Genomic DNA, 26373 nt, shown 5'->3' with positions numbered 1-26373 from the left:
GATGCTCATCTCCGTTTCAAAGCCAAAGAGCCAGTGCTTGTCTGAGGACGTCTCCATGGTCATGTGGCCGGCATGACTAGACGCCAAAGGAGCACGGAATGCTGTTACCTTCCCACCGTAGTGGTCCCTATTTTTCTACTTGCATTTTTATGTGCTTTCGAACTGCTAGGTTGGCAGAAGCTGGGACGAGTAACAGGCACTCACTCTGCTATGCGGCACTCGGGATTCGACCCGCCAAACTGCCGATCTTCTGATGCTAGGAAAGTCATACTGAGATGCTGAACTGAGGAAACGCATAATGAGGATCAGGAGTTTTGAAACCTCATTTTATTCGCAGCCTGAATGTAAATAGTCCTTGCATCTCAGAAACATCATTAGTGTTCAGTAATTTCTGCCCAAGGAAACTTACTAAATAGCGGTACTCCTGAGATGCAAATTATGTATAGTAATTACTATGTAGAGCAGCACATTTATCACTTGAGGAAGATTATACGTGTGTGTGTGTGTGTGTGTGTGTGTGTGTGTGCACAAAGCAACTTGTTGTTGCTGTTGTTAGCTGCAAAGTTGTGTCCGACCCATCGCAACCCTATGGACAACATTCCTCCAGGCTTTCCTGTCCTCTATGATCTTCTGGAGTCCATTTAGGCTCACGCCTACTGCTTCAGTGACTCCATCCAGCCACCTCATTCTCTGTCATCCCCTTCTTCTCTTGCCCTCATTCTCTCCCAGCATTAGGCTCTTTTCCAGTGAGTCCTTCCTTCTCATTAGGTGGCCAAAGTATTTGAATTTCAACTGCAGGATCTGGCCTTCTAAAGGACAGTCAGGGTTGATCTCCTCTAGGACTGACTGGTTTGATCGCCTTGCAGTCCAAGGGACTCGCAGGAGTCTTCTCCAGCACCATAGTTCAAAGGCCTCAATTCTTTGGCGCTCAGCCTTTCTTATGGTCCAGCTTTCACTGCCATACATTGCAACTGGGAAGACCCTAGCCTTGACAAAGCAACTACTGACTAACCAATATCCCCTTTACAGAAGTCCAAAGATTTGCATACCAATTGCAGCTGTAGTGAAGCTGGTTGTTGGACCAGGATGTCCTGCTCCCCCCTCTCCTTTGCGAGTGAGGCGAACACATACCAAGTACACGGTGTTTGGTGCTAGATTGTTTAGTCGCCAGATGTCTCCTGTGACTGAGTTCCAAAGGAAAAAAAAATTAAAAAAGCAAAACAATAGGAAAGTTTTAAATGTACACAAACATATTTATTTTGTTCTATTTTCATTTGGTCAAATACATTTCCCCCCCTAAAATAATGCAGAAAACAGTATAACCTATGTATGCAAACAGAAGTGGGATAACGGTGTGCATCACAAACACGATCCTTTACACACACACACATACAAATATACACACACAAGCCATAATTTAAGAAATCCACAGTTTCTTGGGATTAGATATTAAGATCTCAAGGTTATTTTGAAATCGAAACCAGAAGTTTTGTTTGACTCTTACCTTCCTCTGACATCCATTGAGAGTTAGCGCGTTTGTATAGAATCTGAGTTGATACAATTGGTCCATCCCCCAAATACGATCCAGCATTTGTTGCAATAATGAGAAAATTATGGCCTCTTTCTATCAATGTTGGAGCATTCTGAGGCGTAGGAGGAACTGGTCAAGAAGGGGAATAATAGCATATCTATTAGAAAAGTCTTTTTTGAAAGAAAAAAACAACAATAAAAATGAGTTTTGTCTGACTGTAGAATTAAGGCTGAGGGATTGTTAAAGACGATTGAATGACATATTTAGCCTATTGCCTTGTCTTTGTGGAGGGGATCTGCAAACTAACTTCTGTGACCTGAAAATGTCAGTTGTCAGAACTCTCCTTTCACATTCTCCTTTATTGCAGCAATTTAGCCGTCTGCAACCAGATTGCCTGGTCTGCAACCCACAGCATCCTACTCATTCCTCATTTGCTCCATTTCCCCCCCCCCTCCCAGTGGTAGAAGACTCAGAAGGTCAGACCGAGTCCTAGGATGTTTAAAGACACAGATCATTCCCTCCATTTCCTGTTCTCATTCATTTTTCTTCTGTCACACTCCACATATTTCTTCTGTTTGCTCATTCTCAGCATGTTATTTCCTTCAAGCTGAACTAAGCTGACAAAAATCAAGTTTTCCTAAATCGCATGTGATTTGCTGACAATAGTCTTCTCGCTGTCCATTGATTCAAAACTGCTCCTTTCTTCAAAGGCCCTCCTATAACTCAGGCTGTCTGAAACAGTACCTGATTTTTCTTCTCATTAATGTCCCCCCGCTTTTTTGGTTTTTTTTTTCTTCTGATAACAAAGGCAAACTCAGAAGGTCCTTGATACAGCTATAGCTCTTATGGTTAGCCAAACTCTCCTTTACTATTCTTACGTTTCCAGACCTGCTACTGAAATTATTTCTGAAGGCAAGTATTTGGGTAGTAGCCTAAGAAACCGTACTAAAATCACATTAGCCTAAGAAACCGTACTAAAATCATAAACCTGTCTCACACTGTTTTTAAAGACTTAGAGAAAATACTACATTGTCAAATGGCCATGTCAATTGCTCACAGATGATAAATAAGCATCAACAGAGATAATCAATTCAGGGACAACCTAACCCTTAGACCAGGGGTAGGCAACCGTGGCTCTTTTATGACTCGTGAACTTTAACTCCCAGAATTCCTGAGCCAGCTGTGCTGGCTCAGGAATTCTGGGAGTTGAGGTCCACGAGTCATAAAAGAGCCACGGTTGCCTACCCCTGCCTTAGACAATGTGGAAGCTGCCTTTGACATCAGAGCTTTCATATTATGGCATGTAATAGTAGCAAATTGCTACTAATTTATAGTACCTTTATTGCAGGGTCAAAAAAGGATGGAAAGCCAATTTAGTACAATGATTAAGGGTGCTGAGCTAGAAACTGAAAAACCTAGTCCTGCCTTAGCCACAAAGCCAGCTGGGGGACTTTGAGCCAACCACTGTCTCTTAGCTCGTCTAGAAAGAAGAAGGTTGGCATAACTATTGCCATAAATCTGCATGGACTTGTAGTTGCAGGAATCAAGACTGTCTTGAGATACACAAACACAGAGAGAAGAAGGTGTGCGTGCGGGGGTGTATGTCAAAATCACTTGGCTGAGCCTTCACATACTTCAAGGTGAGAGAAACAGTGACATTAGAGAGCAACATTTCTTTGAATAACCCTTTGACCGTTCTTTGATCTAACCAGAGTGGTTTGTAAGTATGACATAGAAATGCAGTAAGAAATTACTTATTAGAATTTGAGAGCTCCCTTGTCTATCTAAGGGGCGTGGTGGCTCAGTGGGTTAGGATGCTGAGCTTGTTGATCAGAAGGTCGGCAGTTTGGCGGGTCGAATCCCGAGTGCTGCGTAACAGAGTGAGCGCCTGTTACTCGTCCCAGCTTCTGCCAACCTAGCAGTTCGAAAGCACATAAAAATGCAAGTAGAAAAATAGGGACCACTACGGTGGGAAGGTAACAGCGTTCCGTGCGCCTTTGGTGTCTAGTCATGCTGGCCACATGACCACGGAGACATCCTTGGACAAACACTGGCTCTTCGGCTTTGAAACGGGGATGAGCACCGGCCCCTAGAGTCAGAAACGTCTAGCACGCATGTGCGGGGGAACCTTTACCTTTTACCTTGTCTATCTATCCAAAAGAAATCATCTAGGAAATGCTCTCAGTTGCTGAAAGAAAAAGCCTGGAATCTTTAATTCTGATTGGTAAGTTTCCTGTGTTCTTTACATTAAAAGACATTTTGGGGAAAAAAATCCATTTACAGGTAGTCCTCAACGTGCGACCATAGTTGACCCCAAAATCTATTCTGCAAATCGAGATAGTTGTTAAGTGAGTTTTGCCCCATATTATGACCTTTCTTGCCACAGTTGTTAAGTGAATCACTGCAGTTGTTTAAATTAGTAATGCTATCGTTAAGTGAAACTGGCTTCCCCCGTTGACTTCGCTTGTCAGAAGGTTGCAAAAGGTGACGATCACATAACCCCGGAAGACTGCAACCGTCATAAACAGGAACCACTTGCCAAGCGTATGAATTTTGTTTATGTGACCGTGGGGGATGCTGCAATGGTTGTTGGTGTGAAAAACGGGCATAAGTCTCTATTTCAGCGCCACTGTAACTTCGAACGGTCATTAAATGAAAGATTGTAAAGATTATCGAGGTCTACCTGTACATTGGATACTGATTTGATACTATTTGCAGCTTGCTTCTTTCTTTAATGTTTGCAATGCCCAAGGCTTCAAGCCACTGACACTTAGCTAACGATTACTGAGATCACTTAAATGCACTGAAAATGCTATGGTGACACTGGATCTGAATGATAAATAAATACATAAATGAATGAATGCATTTTTTTCTTATTTACCTTTAATTGCAACCTGGAAAGTTTTTTCCGCCATGCCAACTCTTGTCTCAGCAACATAGACCCACGTTCCAGAATCAGCAGGCTGGACACTTTTTAAAAGAAAAGTAGCTTCTAAAGCTTCCGACATGTTGCCTTTTTTAGCTATTGTGACAGGCTAGGCAACAACAACAACAAAAAATATTCAAATTAGATGTCTATCACAATACAAAAAAATAGTCTGTTTTTACTTATAGTCTTTTTTGCCTCTTTTTTTTTTAACAAAGCAGAAAAATCAACATTCAGGTCAAACCTATTGTTGATGAAATGTTGACATCTATCTTTTGTGGGAGAGAAGGAAGGAAGGAGGGAGAGGGCAATGAAAATTATGCACTGATTTTATGTTTCAGGTAAAAAATGTCACTGTAATATTAACTGAGGATATTTTTAATATCTAAAATGGATCTTGAATATTTGATGAGACAATGCGAAAAGCTTTCGCCTTCATAGTACCTTCATGCTTCCTGTTTTATTGCTGAGATTTTAATTGCATTATTATTATTTGCTTTAGTGTATAACCCCAGCACAGAACATGGGTTCCTGAAACTTAAGGTAGAAATGGGAAGGAGCAAGGAAAACGAGGCAAAAGAGATTCAGTGAATAAGTACAACTATCCCCCCTTAGCTTATCCTTCCTCCTAAAAGCATAAGATGAGGAACTTACTAGAAGGATGGTTCCATCTTTTTTAATTAATTTAATGTCTTCCTTTGTAGGAGGTGGCTTGCCAGTAATTGTGCAGATCGACTTGGACTCTGAGCCAGCATTGAGTTCAATTTCATTTAGCAAGGTCTCTATCTTGGGAGATTCATCAGCTGTACCTGCATATGTAATGAACCATATTTCTTTATAATTTAATTAGCCCAGATTAAATCAATGAACACTTTAATTAGTCAGCAGCTCCACTAGATATACATCTTCAACCAGACTTGAACATGAGTCTTGAATCAGAGTCAGACTGGCCTTCTGCCAATCTAGTTATCAGTCACAATCCTAGATGCTAAACTGATCCTGCTTCTTAAACTGGGAATATCAATGTTTCATTGAGCTTTTTGCAACAGTTATAATAAAACAATGACATTCCCAATTTAAGAACCAAGATAAATTTAAATGATAAATGTAAATTCATAATCTCCATTCATGTATAATAATAATAATAATAATAATAATAATAATAATAATAATAATAATAATAATAATAATAATAATAATAATAATGTTGGAAGGGAACATACATGTGAACATTGGTGTATGTCATATATTGCAACAGTTGTTGTGCCAAATGTTGATTTAATCTTTATGGCCTGAACTTAAAAGAATGATACATAAATGGATTTAGGCTCTCATATTTTCTTTTGTTGCAGCAAATTATGACAGCGCATAGTGAACTTTGTTTGATTTTGAAGCAGCTAAGCAGGCTTGGAGTTGAAAAGTTCTTGGCTAGTGAATTTAGGTAGTCCCAGGATTGTGGAGTAGATTGGGAATTTATAACACCGGTGGCACAGTGGTTAGAATGCAGTACTGCAGGCTACTTCTGCTGACTCACTTCTCACCGGCTCAAGGTTGACTCAGGCTTCCATCTTCCGAGGTTGGTAAAATGACGACCCAGATTGTTGGGGGCAATAGGCTGACTCCGTAAACTGCTTAGAGAGGGCTGTAAAGCACTGTGGAGTGGTATATATAAATCTAAGTGCTATTGCTGTTGCTTAGGCATGAAAGCCTGCTGATGACTTTGAGCCAGTCCCTCCTTCTCAGTCCAACTCACCTCACAGGATTGTTGTGGGGAAAATAGGAAGAGGAAGGAGGAGTAGGCATGTTCACTGTCTTCAGCTATTTATTTTAAAAAAAGTAATCAAAGCAGGATTTTAAAAAATCTAAAACAATGATTCTCTTTAAAATATGGGTGTCCAACCTTTTGGCTTGCCTGGGCATTGAGTGAAGAGGAATTGTCTTGGGCCACATATAAAATATATAATACAGTTGATGTATACGTATAAACCACATGATAATGTTAAAAGTTTACTATCCTGTGGGAGTGCATTTTTAGCTGTCCAGGGGCAGCTAAAAAATGTGTGTGGCCTTACACGTTGGACATACCTGCTCTAAAACAACATGGACAGACTCTAAGTGATCTTTGTGTATCAAGCATAGCTCAAGGGACTGGAGTTTCCGGTAACATTATTTAAAAACTTTCTTGCATATTTTGCTCCAATATTTTAGGGAAAGTATATGTATGTATATATATATACTGTATATAGTAAAGGTAAAGGTTCCCCCGCACATGTGTGCTAGTCGTTTCCGACTCTAGGGGCCGGTGCTCATCTCCGTTTCATAGCCGAAGAGCCAGCGCTTGTCCGAGGACATCTCCGTGGTCATGTGGCCGGCATGACTAGACGCCAAAGGCGCATGGAACGCTGTTACCTTCCCACCGTAGTGGTCCCTATTTTTCTACTTGCATTTTTACGTGCTTTCGAACTGCTAGGTGGGCAGAAGCTGGGACGAGTAACAGGCGCTCACTCTGCTACGCGGCACTCGGGATTCGACCCGCCAAACTGCCGACCTTCCGATCGACAAGCTCAGCGTCCTAACCCACTGAGCCACCGCGTCCCTTATATATATATATATATATATATATATATATATATATATATATATATATATATATATATATATATATATATATATATATATATATATATATATATATATATATATATATATATATATATATATATATATATATATATATATATATATATATATATATATATATATCAATTGACTGTATCAAGGCAATTGTCATTTTTATGAAAATTATCATAGCTAAAAAATATTTTTACTGCTGCACTTAAAATCCAACAGCTTCTAGTTACTAAGCAAGTTGTACACTGTAATAGTGTTCCAATGGACTGCTACAGAATATATTCTTTTAAAAAAGATTAATAACAAAAGCTGTGAGTATGAATTGTAAAGCAATATACAGCATCATGTACAGCAATGCTAATAATGTCCTGCTTCCTGGGATATGTATGTTGGGAAGGGTGTATTTTCTCATTTAGAGAAAACGAGGATATAAAAATGGTTTTTGAGAGGAGGAATTGCTGAAGGGAAGACCTAAATTCCTTTTTTGTGTTGCTCTCTTTCTAATAGTTTGCTTGCTGTATTAAAAAAAAAGCCCTGAAACTGTTGGATGAATCCTCCATAAATGGTTTAATGTAGTTTTCTTTCATGTTGATTTGTCTTTGAATGCAGGCCATGGCTGGATTCCCTTGGCAAAGTGGGGGGGTTACCCATTTTTGGTGCCAAAATTATGCAAAAAAGGAAAAACTGGTGTGGTATTACAGGGTTACCTTTGCTTTACCTTCTTTTTCACATTGCAGACCATGCCACCCAAACTGGCAGACGCAGCCCTTAAAGCTGTCACAGGCTCCTCGATTACTGCAGTGGTTACACTTCAATTTACAATCGGGCCCATAAAAGTCAGGCTCACAACCTGCCAAAATGAACAGCACCAGTCAGCTCTTAGGTTGCACACACAGCAAACTGCCTGACTAGCATTATTCAGCAGGTCACCCTGCTTTTCGGCCAATGCTATCACTGAGTGTCATCAGAATTTTACAGTGAAATCCAGGCGCCAAGAGGGTATGTTGCAAAGGTATATTTTACTCTCAGAATTCGTATACATTTTGAGCAAGACCGAACTTTTACAGTTTGCAAATTGTTGAGCTCCTCATATAAGCAGCTCTTGTTTACTGTGTGCCTTAACAAGAATGATGAAAAAGTAACTTTTGGGACCAAGCGTCACATTTTCAATCTTTACAAGTCTGTACAGCAAAGCTGGAGTAAGGCCATAAGCACACAGTTCAGTTTCACTTAATAACCAATTTAGCGGTCCCAGTTGCAGTCACTGAAGGAGAATCACCTGTATATCAATTCTTCCCTGCATATATTGGCTGAAAAAGATGTATTGACTTCCTTAAGGTATCTGTACAATGTTCAGCCAAGAGGCTGACTAGATTATACAGTATGGTTAAAAAATACACCGTGGTGGAATAAAATGACCAAGTTAGCCTATTGTACTACTGTATTTTTTAGAATTAAAATGTATTTTTTAGCAAAATTGAGTTTTCCCTTTCTCCCTACACACACACACACATACACACACACACACACACATGTATCGACCTACGCAGTTAATTTTCATATTTCATTTTACCTTCATCACATTGGAGTCCCTTCCATCCAGAGGCACATGAACATCCATATGGATCAGGCAAGCAGAACACCAAAGATTTGCATCCTGACTTCTCTTTACATTTTTCTTGGCATGCCTTCCCAAATCTGTTTTCTCCACAAGCTTTTTTTTTGGTGTTTGTGTGTGTATGTGTGTGTAAAAAAAAAAGGACAAAGTTATGAACATATTTAAAGAGAGTCCAAATAATAATAATATTTCCCAGATGCCTGACAATTGTGGTAAGGAAACTTTATTTTCAAAGTGAAGAAGTAGTAGCAGGTATCACCAAAAGCAGAATCCTCCAGAAAGGAAGCATGCTGATAACAATCACCTGATGGACTCAAAGTTCAGGACAGAAGGACAGAATCTTAGCCTGAAACTGATCGACTTTTTGCCCAAGTGTTAAATATTCACTCAACAAAGCTCTGACACACAGAGAAGAGGGAAACCTCTAACGGGGAGCTCATTTTTATTTTACCTTGGAAGTTAACAACCATAGTAAGTGAAGCACAATCATTACCCAGCCCTGTTTAGATCATACGTTAAACTTTTATGTCTCCAAGTGCTGGAAAATCAGACTTTATTTATTTACTTGGGCATACTTGATAAATAATATTTATTTATTTATTTATTTTATTTTAATCCCATTTATATCCCGCCCTTCTCCGAAGACTCAGGGCAGCTTACAATTTAAGCACAAACCAATGTGCTTAGCAATAGCCTTCATTCTATGTATATGCCTGCTTATTAGGGCTTTCGGCCCCCGCCAAGCGGCATTATTACAAAGTCAGCTTATTGCCCCCAACAATCTGATGATGATAAGATATATCAGGGGTCTTCAAACTTGGCCCTTTTATGACTTGTGGACTTCAACTCCCAGAATTCCTCAGCCAGACACACTGGCTGAGGAATTCTGGGAGTTGAAGTCCACAAGTCATAGAAGGCCTAAGTTTGAAGACCCCTGAGATAGATAGACGGACAGACAGACAGACAGTATCTTTATAAATACTTTGATAGCTTCTAAACTATAAAACCTCAAATATAGTTAATATATTTGATATACCGGTACTGATCTCCTGTTTTAGGGGAAATTGTTCATCAACACCTGATCATTTTTTCTTTTACCTTTCTCACATGTTTTCCCCATAAAGCCCGGTGGGCAAATGCATTCTCCAGTATCCTCATGACAGATGCCATTATTCTTGCAGTCTGGACAAGGAAAAGAACACTCGGGTCCCCATTTTTGAGCTTCACACCCTTTACATAAAAACATAAGAAGAGTTGGTAAGCTAAAAAAATAAAAAGACCTCAAATAGAATAGGGTTGGGTTTGTAAACCTTTACTGGAGTATCTCTCAGGATCAAGGGGAGCACAGTGTAATGGGATTACAATACTATAATAATATAAATTATTATTTATATCATCTTAGAATAAATCTCTTGAGAAAGAATGGGTTGGTCTCTCTCTGAAATAATTTTCGCTCCCTCTTTTCTAGCTCCCTCTTTCCTTTGTCTCTTTCTTCTTCCCTCCCTCCAGAAGAGGCTACAGCAAATGTACAGGTGAGCAGTGGTTGAATTTTTATTTTTATTTTAATTTCATTTATATCCCGCCCTTCTCCGAAGACTCAGGGCGGCTTACAAGCTTAGCAGTAGCCTTCATTCTATGTATATGCCTGCTTATTAGGGCTTTCACACACACACCCCAAGCGGCATTATTACAAAGTCAGCTTATTGCCCCCAACAATCTGGGTTCTCATTTTACCTACCTCGGAAGGATGGAAGGCTGAGTCAACCTTGAGCCTGGTGGGATGCGAATCTGCACTAATTGCAGGCAGCTGGTGTTACTTAAGGAGGCATTAGCCCACTGCTCCACCAAGGCTGGAATTTCTTATAGAGGGCACCACGTCAATAAAACTAAAAGGGCACATCCAATAAATCACCAAAACCTGAGGAATCTATCTTGACAGGATATTTGACAATTGGCTGATAGTCACACGTCAGCCTTGATAATTCATCCCTGGTGACAAAATGATAAAATCCTACAAAATGCATACACAGGGGAGAAATGTCTTCCAATGGCAAGCAGTTGCACCTAGCTCATAGGAGATGCTGGGAACTGAAGGACTAACAATAATCAAGATTAAAGAACAAAAACAGGAAGCCAAATACAGGGGGTGACAAACATTTGGAAGAACATAAGGTATGCTATCTCAATGAATTCATTTAGACCGGTCTGTCACTGCTGGGTGTGGTCTTCAAAACACAATTTTCGTAACTCGGACTGCATATTTCCTCTTGACTGCTACATCAAGAAATTTTTCTGTGTGTACCAGACCTGAATTACATGGAATAATAGCCCATCAGGGTTGCCTGAAATCTACTGCCCCAATTTCACTCCTGTTTCTCTTTACTGGGCAATAAAACGAGATGCTTATTAAGCTTCTTTTAGGTAACAAAGTTTGACCGAATAGACTAAGGCTGAGTTTGTTGGCTTCAAATTCCACGCATCCGGTTTATGTTGATGTTGGACTGACAAACTACCCTCATCAAAATAACGCTTTTCAGAAGTTCTTAATCTATTAATATTCAGCTCAAAGAAGCTCCAGTGTTCCAACTGAGAAGATAGTTTTGAGTGTTAATAGTGGAGCTGCAGGATTGGCCACTGAGAGGACGTTTTGTCTTCCAGCTTCCTGACTGTCCTTCTTCCCCATCAAAAGCAAGCCATTGTGGCAACTTGCCACATTTTAGATGTGCAGCACTTCCCCCCCCCCCACAAAATCATATGGAATGAATATGAGAGGTCAAGCATTGAATAGATGCCATTTTTTGCAGCCCCACAATTAGTTAGAGAGGACATTTGTTAGGCTTGTGGGTAATACAGGTAATCCTTGACTTACGATCAGTTGCTTAGCAGCCATTTAAAGTTACAACAGATCCCCCACCCACCCACCCAAAGGTGCTTACAACCAGTGGTGGGATTCAGCCAGTTCGCACCATTTTGGCAGAAGCAGTAGCTAATTTTTTGTTGCCCAGGCCCAGAATGGACTTCCGGAAGTGGCATCCACACAGACAACCGGTTGTTCACATATTTGAATCCCACCACTGGTTACAACCTGTATTCAAAATTCCAACAGCCCATCTCCTGGTCATGCTTGTCAAGTATGCTCAGTAACCTACTTGCATTGGGGGCATCCTGCGGTCACATAACTTCAATTTATGACTTTTTTTTGCCAGAAACCAGAGTTTACTTGTCCTTTCCAGCAAAAAACACCCATTACAGACAATAGGTTTGCTTAACAACTGCAGAGTCGCTGAACAACAACAACAAAAAATCATAAAATCAGGTCACTCATGTGATGGACTCATTTAACAACCGGTATGACTTACAATTGTAATTTTGAGCTCAATTATGGGCATAAATTGAAGATTATCTATATTAAGACTTTTGAGAGTGGCAAAGGTGAGGTTGTTGAGCAGCGTGAAAATAATTCTGGGGGATTAGTGAGTGAAACCAGTGGGTGAGTAGAAATATCCTTAGCTGAAAGTAAATAAAGCTGCAAATCAACTTGGTTATACTTTGGAGATCAGATTTAAACTAGACATTTTTGTTTGGGGGGAAAAAAATCTTGCAATGTCTCTTTCCTTAGCTATATACCAGAGCTTCACTGCAGTTTTCTTCTATAAACCTCTCCAGAGATATGCTGTAAAAAAGCAGGATATGCAGGAAATAGCCTGCTCTGGACCTCAGTTGAATGATAAAATGAGATATGGAGGACCAGTTTGCAGCTGTAAGGTGGCCTGGCACCCTGATCCAAATTAGGAGCCTGTTTTAGACTGGCATGTTATGATGTATTTTCTTCCAAATGAAACTGACCAGCTTAAGCATGCTTTTTAAGTTTTTTTTTTTTAAAAAGGCTGGCAATATTTCAGCTTGCTTGTAGCAGAACCCTAGAGACAGATAATATCTCTACCCATGACTCAGTGTTCAAAGAACATAACATGAGTAAAGGAGTCCTGTTTTAGCTTTCTGTTTAAGGAGTCCATCAAATCTTACTTCGTACAATCAGTCGCGTGTAGGCTGAAGTGAAATGGCTTCCTCCTATGTATCTGGCTGAGTAAACTCCTGCATTATCAAGGTGAACTGAAGACAGGGGTATCGTTAGCAGTTCTGGAACTCGCTTGAGGACAGAATATATAAACGTACCTGCATTGGAGGGAAAAAACAAAATCCAAAGGCATATAATTGAAGATGTAGATCAATGAGAATATGTCTATAAGTGTAGATTTTCCACAGCATACATTCCGTAGCGCACATTCATCGGCATCTGCAGCTTTACTAATATTTTGAGTGTATGAAACAATAAGCACGGGATAAAAGAGAACATTTGTGATTTTTCTTACTTCCTTTTGCATGCAGATAAGGCAGCTACTATATTTAATTATTGTTATTACTCAGTTTGACACTTTGCTTGGGTTATGTACAGATCAGTTAAAGTCTTAAGTACAAAATAAAACCCTTTGAGACTAGGATCTTCTTCTTCTGTTGATGTGGTACCGGATTATCCACTCTCAGATTTCCAGATGTCATCTTAATCATTTTAATCCGCTAGCTATATCATTCTTCTGTCACAAAGATTGCACATTTTAATTTGACCCAATTGCTGCTTTCTTAATAGGATGTAGCTGGAACGGGATGTAAAGACATGTTGGCTTGTTTTAGATCAGGGTTCTGGTTCACCCTGAAGTGTTGGTAAAGCCTATGAACCTCTTTTCAGAAAAATACATCTAAATGCATAAAATGAAATACATAGATTAGAAAACTATTATTCTCAAATACGGTTATCAATGTATTAAAAACAATTACAATATGTAGTAAGGTATATGCTTCTTTATTAACCATTACATAAATAACAATACAATACCTTTTTAGGGTGTAATGATTTTAGATAATGTGATATATTGAAGTTAATAGTTTTGGTGTCCAGAGGCCATAAGTTATTTTGTGGCCTATGTACATTATGAAATGGAAACCTACATTTCACTAGAGGTTAGTGAATGTTGAAGTTGTACTTTCTCCCCATCTGATTTCATAGACTCTCTGAAATCTATCTATGGTTTCCCCAAATTCTCACAAATGAAGAACCCGTTTTAGATAATTTGGCAAAGGTGTATAGTTAAAGGGCTGCCTCTCCTTTCCCACAATATGTTCACAACAAGACAAAGTAATGTGTGAGGTATGTATTCTAGAAAGAGGCCCATCATCATCATCATCATGATGACATTTTTCACCCCACTTCATCCCCACATGTATGTAATAATGGTGATGAGTTTTCTCATAGCACAGAATAAACATTGCATACTTCTAGCTGGTCAGATACAAGGTACTTCTCGACTTATAACTGTAATGGAGCCTGCCCATTATGTCTGCAAGTGGTGACAGCCATTAAGCCTTGCTTAATGATTTCCATCCCCTGCGGCGGCCACTAAATAAAAGCACAGGTTGTTAAGCAGAGCACTGGGTGCCGCAGGGGTGAGGGAAGCCTTGGGAGACCTACTGCAGGCCCAGGCCCAATTGCCTCAGGCCTTCCTCACCTCCCAAGGCATCCTGTGTTCTGCTCCATGACATTCAAGATCACTGCAGGACTTATCCTACTTCTAGCCGGGCCACTCAGCCACCCAAAGGAGCTTAAAACTGGACAGCAGAAGTTGCTGCAATGGGAAGCCTCAAGACAACCACAAACTGTTCTACAACAGGTACTATTCTTGAGAGCCTTTAGGGGGCTCCATTTTTTTTAAGGAGGTTCCTCAAACTCCACCCACAAATGGAGCCCCCTATAGGCTCTTAACAATAGTACAGGTGGTCTTCAACTTACAAGAGTTTGTTTAGTGACCGTTCCAAGTTACAACAGCCCTGAAAAATGTGACTTATTACCTTTTTTCATAGTTACAACCTTTGCAGCATCCCCATGATCGTGTGATCAAAATTCAGATGCTTGGCAACTAGTTCATACTTATGACTGTTGCTGTGCCCCAAGGTCATGTGATCCCCTTTTGCGACCTTCTGACAACGTCAATGCGGGAAGCCAGATTCACTTAACAACTGGGTTACTAGCTTATCAACTGCAGCGATTCACTTAACAACTGTTGGCAAGAAAGGTCGCAGAATGGGGCAAAAGCTCACTGAACAAATGCCTCAGTTAATAACAGGAATTTGGGGCTCAATTGTGCTCGTAGGCCAAGGAATATCTGTACCAGCTTGCATAATAGCATGAGGTGGCCACGAGGTGGCTTCTGTAGGAAAGCTACAGAGGCCACCTCGTGCTATTGTGCAAGCTAGTACAGATAGTCAAGCACGTGTGGCATCGCATGGCATCGCATTGCAGCACATCAGCTGAGCACCTCTGCAAAAAAATAGAAAGGTAAGCTGGGTGCTGCTGGGCCCTGGAGCTGGCTGAGTTCTGCAAGTCCCTGGGTGGCCGGGTGGGAAGAAGGCCTGGCCCCACAAGCTCTTAACAGCTTCCCATGCACCGATAGCTTCTGCTGCCCAGCTTTAGGCTCCCTTAGGTTGCTGAATGGCTGAACTGGGACCAGGCCAAAGGCCTGCAAGGTTAGATAAATGGGGGGAGGAATGGAGCATCGCTGTGGTTGGTTGTAAGGGTGAACAACAATGCAATGGGTATAACTTTGAAACCAGGCCGTAAGTAACTTTGGGGGAGTCTGTCGTAGCCTGACATGGTCACTAAATGCCCAGCCTAAGTTGAGGACTACTTGTGTTATCCAGAAAAGAAAGAAAAAAGCACAAATACCATTTTTGTAGATTACTGCATCTTCCTCGTTAAAAACTTTTCTGACGAAGGAAATGTTGACAACTTCGCCCTTGTTTGCTGTAATGGTTAAGGCGACTGGTAGGAATGAAGCTAAAATAAAAATGAAACAAGATAGATTATGGATCTGTTCTTTCTTAGTAAATCCTCCAGCATGGAAATTAGAATAATGGCATACTGTAATGCAGGGGGGGGGGGTAAACGGTGTAACACAATATCTGAATATATTCAGGGATGGTTGATTAATGAAAAAGGATGTAGTAATGTTCTGTTTGAAAAATGATCCCCAAATGGGACAAAGGAATTCTACAATCCAACTTTGCCAATTTTAGCTATAAATCTTTTCCCCAAATGAAGGCGGATATACATGCCCCAGGATAATGTTGCAGGAACCAAGCTGGGTCGGTTCCTGGGACCAGACGTTTAGTCTTCTGAGCTTTTGGACTTGTGTTGGAGCCCCCATCCTCTGGCAACGTCTCTCTAGCAAAATGTGTGTAAGTCTTTTTGATTGGTTTTGTGTGGGTAATTGATATATGTGTGCAAATGTTAGGTAAATGCTTAACATAGATACATATATATGCACAGAAACATATAGGCATACGTATTTCCAAATAAGATCTTCCTGGGGTCTCTCCTTTCCTCTCCTCTTTCTTGGCTTTTTTGGGGTCTCCCTTCCACTTTGGAACCTTATTCCTTTTGTGTCACTAGTTTAATTTATCCATCGGCTCTTTGCTTCACTACATTGTTAGCAGGCAGAGGAATCCACATTCTTTGATGGGCTCCATTCCAATGTATTTTTAGACTGTGGCCTATATTTGAGTAATTCATTTGTTTACCAATGGCTTGGATTCCTCATTCAGGAAAGAACAATAACCAGGCTTTGTAGCAGGAGCGGCTTGTTTGACATCTTAAACCAGAAACCAATGTTTGCTGAGGGGTTTCTGGCATTTCACTGGGTTTGGTTTTTGAACCAGAGTCCAGGGCCTTGAAGCCTACACAATTCCGTTTTCAAAAATAACTTGCCAAATGTTTATTGGGATGCTACTTGACATCAGGATTAATGATTTGCCCATCTTATCTAAACTTCAATCAAGTTATCCTCCATGAGCCAGGGGGCCACTCTAACCAGGAGTTCTGAAGTTACAAGCCTAATTTGAAGGCCGCCCATTTTGAAAAAGCTGATCTATTACTGAATTGTCCACTCTGACATAGAAGGATTGTCCCTCAAAACCATTTTGAAGGAACTTAGAGGAAACTAAGTCAGGGAACTTCAGGATGTTAAGTATTTACAGTATGATATCACAGGATAGTAGTAATAGCACTTAGGAGTTACATACTGCTTCACAGTGCTTTACAGCCCTCTCTAAGCGGTTTACAGAGTCAGCATATGGCCCCCAACAATCTGGGTCCTCATTTTATTGACCTCGCAAGGATGGAAGGCTGAGTCAACCTTAAGCTGCTAAGAATTGAACTGCTGGCAGTCAGCAGAATTAGTCTGCAATATTGCATTCTAACCACCGCGCCAACATTGCTGTTTAATACTGTACTATTTAATAATAATGCAGTATGTGTTAATATTTCTTATCATATATGGAATCATAGGACTGGAAAAGGCCTTGGAGATCTTCTAGTCCAACCCCCTGCCCCAGATGTTCCATTGCTTAGGATATATATAAAGCAACTGAACATCTTGCCTCCTTACAATATGGATCGTAAGTTTTCACTGTTAGGAAATTCATCATCATTTCACGAAAAGATCTATTGCGGTACACTGCTCAGTAGCCTCAGTTTGGAACTTCTGTAATAATAATAAGAGCCTTGGTGGAGCAGTGGGCTAATGCCTCCTTAAGTAACACCAGCTGCCTGCAATTAGTGCAGGTTCGAGTCCCACCAGGCTCAAGGTTGACTCAGCCTTCCATCCTTCCGAGGTAGGTAAAATGAGGACCCAGATTGTTGGGGGCAATTAAGCTGACTTTGTAATAATGCCGCTGGGGTGTGTGTGTGTGAAAGCCCTAATAAGCAGGCATATACATAGAATGAAGGCTACTGCTAAGTTTGTAAAGCTGCCCTGAGTCTTCGGAGAAGGGCGGGATATAAATGGAATTAATAAAATAATAATAATAATAAAATAATAATAAAAATAATATAAAAAAATCTCATCATAAAGAGGAGATTGAACTGCGACTCCTAGTTTGCCATTCTCCTAATAAGCCTGAGAGTGATTTTATCACTGAGATTGATAAACAAGGAATTCAGTTTGGTTTTATAATCCCCAGCTATGTCCCTTTCCCTTGAAATGCAATAACTGACAGTAAGATACGGGAAAACCGGCTTTTTCTTATTGAGAACAACGGTGTGTAGCCTAGAACTCTATTATAATTTATACAGTAAAAACTGAGGAATTAATACTGGATAGAATTTTAATGAACTATATTACATTTCTCACACGAACTTTGAAGCATACTAAGGAGTCAAACATCTATAAACATGTTTCAAAATATAGTACAAACGGATATGCAAGAAAATTCCAGAAATTGCTACAGGAAAGGGCGAGAGGTTTATGAGACTATTTTAATCCTAGACATTTAACTACACACAGACAGAATCCCTTGCATGTTTTAACAAAGAAAGCCTTGATGTTTTGGATGATTAGAGAGAACATTATTTTTAGAAGTTTATTACCATAATATTTAGTTCATGATCCAACATGCAAAAACCATATAAAAGAGCTCTGAAGCAACATTTTATATATTTATTTATATAACATTTACATTTTAAATTTAAATGCTTAATGTAAAGCAGGGGTTGCTGTTATGCTGACTTCAAGGTACGTTCCAAGGGAGGCAGTATTTTGTTTACAGGATTATCCACTATCCAATTACCCAATCTAAAATTTCTGTTTCCATCTTAAACAATTTAAATCTTAAATTGAGATTTAAGATGTTTAGATTTGGATGTTTATGGACATTTGAAAAGTTATCTTGTTTTGTCTCGCACTGGGTGCTTTCTGCCTGTCCATGAGTTAGCACAAAAAAATACCAGCAATGAGGCCACATTACTATGTGCTGGGCCCTCTTAGATTTAATGAGGCAGGGCTTACGGTGGTGAAGTCCCTTGACATCACCTGGTGGTAAGAAAAATTATCACCAATTCTTCTCCTCAAGGGAGGAGGCAATATTTGACTATTACTAGACCCATAGGTGTAGCCATCTGTCAAAACCTGGTCTTGAGATGCCTGATCCATAGAGGCAGCAGAATGGGGAGGTTACCCAGCAAAGGAGGAAAATACGGTTTCGCTTATTGGATAGTACTCACTTGAATCAAGAGGGCATATAATGGGGAGGGAGAAGCAAGAGAGGCTTGAAGAATTGATGGCTAAAGAGGTAGTCTCCATTCTGCTGCCTCTATGCATCAGAGCCGCAGCAGCGCAGCGGTTAGAATGCAGTATTGCAGGCTAATTCTGCCGACTGTCAGCAGCTCGATACTCGCTCAAGGTTGACTCAGCCGCTCAAGGTTGACTCAGCCTTCCATCCTTCCGAGATTGGTAAAATGAGGGCCCAGATCATGGGGGGCAATCTGCTGACTCTGTAAGCCACTTCGAGAGGGCTATAAAGTACTGTGAAGTGGTAGATACGTGCTATTGCTGTTGCTACTTCCCCACCACTTTTCCTGTCACCTCTGACATTACCTGCAGATTGAGGTAAACCTGACTTCTTTTTTCTTTACCCAAAATACTAATTTATCTTGTAGCCCAAATGGTCCAGTTTGGAATTTGTGACAACTGTAAAGGATATTCATATCTGCTCCTATGTCTTCCTATAGGACTCCCAGGTTTTGTTATTTGTCTCCAATTACCAAAACCCTAAAAAAGGATCTATCTATATGGTCATTAAGAGTCAACACTGACTTTACGACAATCAATCAATCAATCAATCAATCAATCAATTATCCAGTTACTAAAATCCATTGGCAAACGTGTATTTCCAGTGGGACTTGGCACACCTTTGCTCATTATATCACAAAGTACCTGTTCGTTGCATCTTCATTGTATATACCAGCTTCATGTTATCTTTGAATTTTCCTTCACAAAAGTACGCTCCAATGCTCTCCCCAGACTTTTCCCTTTGCCATATCACTTTTTTTGCTATCCCTCTAGTTTCATCATCAGCCACCGCCAAGGGGTTTCGATTCTGGCTCATTAAGGCATCATAGTCTCGCCCAATTTTAATAGAGTCCAGGGAACACCATCGAGATGCAATACAAATTAGTGATGTCTCTGAATCGGCCACAGTAGGGAGTGAGTTGATCAATATCAAATCAAATGCTGTCTCTGCATTGCCTGCAACAAAAGAAAGAAGCCTTTGAAGAATCCATTTAATTTTACTTCTTCACATTGGTCTTTTATCCTCCTCTTTCAGTGGAGCCATAAAAAAGCAAAGCAGAATTGGGTTTGGTCAACATTTAGATGGAGAGTGCTTAGAAGTTCCAGGAACGAAAGCCAGGCTGCAAAGTTGAAAATGGACAACTACTTCTACACTTTTGGGGAAAAAAACCTACATACACATATCCATGAAGTCCTAAGAAGTCAAGCTCAATGCAAACAGAAGTTTAATCAGTGCTTTTTTTGTAAAAGAAAAAGGTGCCGGAACTCACACATGTCATACAACCCGCCTTGCCTACCCTACAAGGTTCCATCCAAAAAAGGTGCCAGAACTCCGTTCTGAGCATTCTATGAGAAAAAAAGCCCTGAGTTTAATAGAGAGGGGGAAAGTTCTGAGTAAAAGTGTTCCATGTGGCTCAGCTTACATTATTCCAATATGTTTTAATTTTATTCAGCTGATGTTAAACCGAAGCCTAGAAATAGCTGAGTCCTACAGCCAGACCTGCCCTGTTACTGATGGCAGTGCCATGATTAATGGAGGTTGAACCCCCTGGATGGTGATGTCTAGAAGAAAGGAGAAAGCAAAGCTGAAGGAATCACCGTTGCTTTGCTTCTCATAAGCTGCATAGTTGAGGCAGCATCAGATGGTAATATGTCTCAATAGATACAGTAAAGCAAGATGGGGCCACGGATATCAAATGTAGACTTTTCTGCCAATCCATTGGCAAATAGCACTTTAACTCAGCGGTGGAGAAAGGCTGTAGGTGTCAAATTAGCGAGGAGCTTCCTGAGTTTTAATGAAATCTTTGTGTTTTCTTTCTTTCTTTCTTTCTTTCTTTCTTTCTTTCTTTCTTTCTTTCTTTCTTTCTTTCTTTCTTTCTTTCTTTCTTTCTTTCTTTCTTTCTTTCTTTCTTTCTTTCGATAAACCACATTTTATTCCTACAATTCTTCCATTATCAGTGATGTTTAACCACCGATGGCTATCATGACTATCATACATATTTCCACAGATAAGATATTACTTTTCTTCGTCATATTTAACAGACAGAAACTGGAGTCATTAGACAAAAGGCACAGGCCGATTACAGGGCACGGAGAACGTTTTGCTTCATTTTGAAATAATTAATGAAGCAACGTAAATGCAATCTTTTATAATATGACATTTTTAAATTCACAGTCTCAACAAGATTGGTGTTTACTACAGACATTTAGTTGTGGGCTCCCATCCAAGGCTGGAGGCAGGTTTCTATGTCAATAGTTTTGCCTTTAAAGTCTGAGGGGAATTAATTACACTGAAACATACTTCTACTTGCTGCTCCTACAGACCCAAATCCAGTCCCACTGTGGATAATCCCAACCAAGATAATTTGCACTGTCCAATAGAGGAGGAACATTTTCTGAGAAGAGCAGGCTAAACATTGCTATGAACACTTTAGACAGAATTGCCCATTGAAAGAAAATCACATCTAAATGCTCTGGCTTCAGTAATGATAGCCACTGTGGTTGCTGTGGTTGTTTTCACACTAATACCTTGGCATGTCAGTTTCTAGTATGTATTAATTATGGATTGGAACAGAGCAAAGCACATTTGTAGATGTTTCTCCCATGCATTGGCTTCTGCTACTAGCTTCCATTACATTTACCTCTTTCTTTGCTCAGAGTTACTGTTTTTTCCCCAAAATAAGATCCAACCGGAAAATAAGCTTTACCATGATTTTTCAGGATGCTCGTAATATAAGCCCCACCCCCAAAATAAGCCCAGTTAAAGACGGTCGCATTTAGGACCATATTTCCCCGAATATAAGCCCTAACCGGAAAATAAGTCCTAATGTGTCTTTTGGTGAAACACAGTATTTAGTAATGGTGCAGATAGACTTGCTTGGGAATTTAAGGTCCTATGGCCTTCTGATGCCTGGAATAATTCTGTGGAAAAAAATATTTCCTTCACATTGATCTTCATTTGCCTCCTGCTTCCTCCTCTCCCGTTTGCTACTGTAATTAATTTTAGCAGCAGAGGAGATCATGATGGTCACAATGATTCAATACCTTGTCAGAGGAGACACGCATTGTCTGCATTATTTATTTCTTTTATTACATTTTTACCCCACCTTTATTACTTTATAGGTAATTGAAGGCGGCTGAACACACCCAGTATTCCTTCCTCCCCCTATCATCCTCAAAACAACAACCTTCTTGTGTGGTAAATTGGGCTGAGAGAGACAGTGACTGGCCCAAAGTCACCCAGCTGGCTTCATACCTAATATCTTTACAAAAAGGAGAGCGTTTCTAATTAAAAATAGGAGTAAAAACACACTCCGGTTGGTTAACTATTTCTAGATCTGAGATAAAGTTCCTCATGATGAGCAGTTTTATACTGCTTTAATTTATACTGCTTTAGTTCTCAGGGGATGGGAAAGAATATTCTGGCATCTAAACAAAAATAATTTTTTATAAAAACTGGATTTCTCCCCCCTAAAAAAATAAGTTTATACCATATACAGCTAGGTAGCAAAACTACCTAAAATCTTTGTTGGGGACTGTTTGCTGACTGCATCGATTCATCAGTCATTTATGCTCGGCAGACCTACATTACTGTACTCGTCTCATTACATTTGCTTCTCGTCCGTTCATAACACCCTGACATGGGTCAGACAGCAAGTCCAGTAAAACAAAAATGGATGCCTACATGCTTTGCGTGGTCTTTTTTGCTGATCCTCATTCTGCCTCAGGAATGAAGCTGGCAAGTGGTGCAGTCCTTACAAATTTAGCAAAGTGATGGGTAGTTTCCTCCTTTTGTTTTTCCTCCTCCTTACTGGTGGAAAAAGCACCTACCAATCATATTCCTTAATATATGGAGATATGGGGAAAGGGAGTGGTGGTAGATAAAGGTAGTCCCCAACTTACGACCACAATTGAGCCCATGTTTTCTGTCATTAAGTAAGACATTTGTTAAGTGAGTTTGCCCCCATTTTGTGACCTTTCTTGCCTCAGCTGTTAAGTGAATCACTGCAATTGATAAGTTGTCACCCGGTTGTTAAGTGAATCTGGCTTCCCCATTGACTTCCCTTGTCAGAAGGTCACGAAAGGGGATCAGACGACCATGGGACACTTCAACGGTCATAAATATGAACCCAGTTGCCAAGCATCTGACTTTTGATCGGATGATCATGGGGATGCTGCAAAGGTCATAACTGTGAACAACGGTCATAAGTCACTTTTTCAGTGCCGTTGTAACTTTCAATGGTCACTAAATGAACTGTTACAAGTCGAGGACAATCTGTACTGAAAGCAATTGGTTTAGCCTCCTTTAAGCAGCTAACCAATAGACTGCAGGTACAGAAATGTTCTGTGTCTCTTACTTGTCAGTTGATGTCAGCTTTACGCGATAGACCAGTCATGAAAGATAAGTAGATGAGCTAATTCTACTTTATTGTAAGGTTACATTAACAACATTTTGCAAGTCTGAAAATAATAATAATAATAATAATAATAATAATAATAATAATAATAATAATAATAATAATAATAATAATAATAATAATAATAATAATAATAATTTAATTTTTATACCGCTCTTCTCCCGAAGGACTCAGGGCAGTGTACAGGGGAATACAATAAAATACAATATATAAAAGTTAAAAAATATTAAATACTACAGCCCAATTCAATAAGTTAATACAATAGCGTTAAAATACCCTGTTAAAGTACAGGTAGTCTTTGACTTACAACCTACACTTAGCAACTGTTTGAAGTTACAGCAGACCCAGTGGTGGGATTCAGCCTGTTCGCACCACTTCGGCAGAACCGGTAGCTAATTTTTTGTTGCCCAGGCCCCGAATGGACTTCCGGAAGTGGCATCCACACAGAGAACCGGCTATTCACATATTTGAATCCCACCACTGAGCAGACCCACCCAGAAAATGTCATAGTTTCAAAGATCTGATTTTCTTTCCCGAAGTGCATTTGGGTCCCCAACAGTCAGCACACATTTATGACTGTTTGCAGTCACAGGACTGCAATTTATGATGTTTTTTTTCCTGAAAACTGGAGCTTAATTCCAATTTCTGGCAAAAACTGCCCCTTAGCTAACAGTAGGTTCCCTCTGTTAAGCAGTTGTCACAAAATAAGGTCATAAATTGTATCAGGTCATGGGGTGACCTGCTCTATGACCGTCCCAACTTACGTGGGGCTCAATTATGTTCCTAACTCAAGGATTTCATGTACTTCTCTCCCACGTCCCCTCTCCAGCCCCCCAAAATTAGTCAGGGTCCCTTCTGAGCTGTTGGCCCTGCCCACATTCCTGCTGTGGGCTAAGCTGCCTTTTATCTGCCCATTCAGTTCCCTTGACGGTGACTCATTGCCCTGCTCCCCAGATCAGACTACATACCATTGCAGCTGGGCTATTTATTCTGAAAGAACATCAAGGCCAGCAGATCATAGATGTGAACCAGTGATGTGGAAAGAGCCAGGAGTGAGCAACTGGGAACAAGCAAGCTCCATCTTTAATGGGTACCACAATGATGGTTGTGCTGGCGGCAGGAGACCATGGTTGATGGCACCTTAAGGTCTTTGAGTCAGCAAAGTAGTGTTGGAGTAAAACAAAGCACCCTTCAAAGTAATGACAACAAACACGGCCACACAAAACCCCTTCTCATCAGAAGCAAAGAGCACCCAAACAATAATTCCAAGTGGGGAGGATCTACTTGCAGCCAACTAAAGTGGCCAACAGGAAATGGGCAGATCCCAGCTTCTGAGCAGAACACCAACCTTATCAACAACGAAGTATTCAAGATCACATCCACAGAAAAAAAAATATCAGGAAGACAGGCGGGGGAAATATCCTACTTTGAAACTGGAACAGCTAAGGAAACTTTAGACTGTCTGAGTTGTGGGCTGGAGTTATGAAGGAGGCAGAGACCTGTCATATGAAAACAATTATTGGGGCATGTTCATCCTGTGTTTACGTGGATGTGAAGATGAGCTCATAGTTTTTCAGATAACTTTTTTTCTTAGTGCAAGGAATATGCAGCAAAAGAAGTCAAATGTATTAAGTTGTCTTCATCAGATGGCTGCTGAAGATGAAGACACAAAGCCAGAGCAAGTCATTTGCTCTTGACTTGAAGAATTAAATAGCACATCATCCGTTCCAAGTACAGTGACCTACTGGACTGGCAACTAATTTTAACACTGAGGATGGGACAACATCTTGCAGTTTTCTTCTTGCTCAAAGAAGATTTACTGAAAGCAGTAATTTAAAATGGACGGAGAAATTTAGCTATTGTGTTGACTTTTGAAAAAGGCAGGCTAGTTCTAGAACTGCCAGATACATTTTTCCAAAATGTCCATATACAGAAGTTAATATCTATAGATTGCTAGTGCCATAGAATCTTCTGTCCCAATTAAATACTTGATACGAACTAGGTTGCAGGATATGGACAGTTTTGTCTTTCAGTAACTTATTGTTGCCTACCAACCTAGGACCACCAGCACAAATCCAGGCAACTAGCAGATGGCAGCAAAAAGTGTTGAAGGCTAAATCAGGATTTTTTTCCCCCCAACTGTATCTGCATCTGAACAGCAACAAATGTTGCTCAGCAATGATCTCTTAAAAACGGCGGGATCTGTTCAGTGGTGGGATTCAAATAGGTGAACAACCGGTTCTCTGTGTGGATGCCACTTCCGGAAGTCCATTCTGGGCCTGGGCAACAAGAAAAATAGCTACCGGTTCTGCCAAAGTGTGCGAACTGGATGAATCCCACCACTAGATCTGTTGGTATCTGCCCTTGTTTATATAGCAAAAAATCTGTGGTGGCATATATATATTTTTTGCCCAATTAAATCACCATTTTTATGCCAGGGAACAACTCATGAGGGAAGCAATTGCAAAGATACGTGTAAGCAGGAAACAGAATTCTTAGAAAATTTAGCACTGTTGGACATAGTTTGGATAACTTCTTCCTTCCTTCCTTCCTTCCTTCCTTCCTTCCTTCCTTCCTTCCTTCCTTCCTTCCTTCCTTCCTTCCTTCCTTCCTTCCTTCCTTCCCCTTCCCACAAGACCAATACACTTCTTTCTCAGAACTACATTGGATGTATCTGACGAAGTGATGACTTCTGATTCAGAAAGGTGTAAATGTATGAATTTTTAAAATGCTACAAGGGTCTTTATGTTTTGTTTTGTTTTGTTTTGTTTCTAAAGACTAGCAGAGCAAACCTCTCTGAAAACTCACTCCCTTAGATCTCTTGATGCCACCTAGCCTGCAGGACAAAACACTTCCAAATATATGCTTTCACCTCAGGCCAGGATTCTTGCTTTTGAGAGTGCATTTATTTCTGACTTGACCCAGTTAATTGAAAACTGCAGCCAAAGGTGGTTTATTTTTCTTACAAATTAGGCAGAAAGGTTTTGTTGTGCTTGCGCAGCCCTTATGAGCAGTCTGACTTCCTAGTGGAATTATTCGTGCTTCCTATCATTCTCAGGATCCAGTTTCAA

General features: G+C 40.2%; 1 protein-coding gene across 1 annotated transcript in view; it reads right to left on the bottom strand.

Annotated features, from left to right (window-relative positions):
- TEK (TEK receptor tyrosine kinase) overlaps positions 1 to 26373 on the bottom strand; it is a gene marked incomplete at its 5' end in the record, with an annotated part of 58137 nt that overhangs the window by 27074 nt on the left and 4690 nt on the right. Inside the window, 10 exons of the mRNA XM_081316934.1 lie at positions 1050 to 1184; positions 1505 to 1660; positions 4413 to 4566; positions 5112 to 5266; positions 7807 to 7938; positions 8662 to 8802; positions 9805 to 9936; positions 12733 to 12882; positions 15485 to 15595; positions 19530 to 19841. Coding sequence (XP_081173060.1) covers positions 1050 to 1184; positions 1505 to 1660; positions 4413 to 4566; positions 5112 to 5266; positions 7807 to 7938; positions 8662 to 8802; positions 9805 to 9936; positions 12733 to 12882; positions 15485 to 15595; positions 19530 to 19841 — 1578 coding nt within the window. The remainder of the gene's footprint in view (positions 1 to 1049; positions 1185 to 1504; positions 1661 to 4412; positions 4567 to 5111; positions 5267 to 7806; positions 7939 to 8661; positions 8803 to 9804; positions 9937 to 12732; positions 12883 to 15484; positions 15596 to 19529; positions 19842 to 26373) is intronic.

This window comes from Vipera berus (assembly GCF_964194415.1).
Source record: "Vipera berus genome assembly, chromosome: 2".
Lineage (NCBI taxonomy): Eukaryota > Metazoa > Chordata > Lepidosauria > Squamata > Viperidae > Vipera > Vipera berus.
This window is presented reverse-complemented; position numbering and strand designations above follow the sequence as displayed.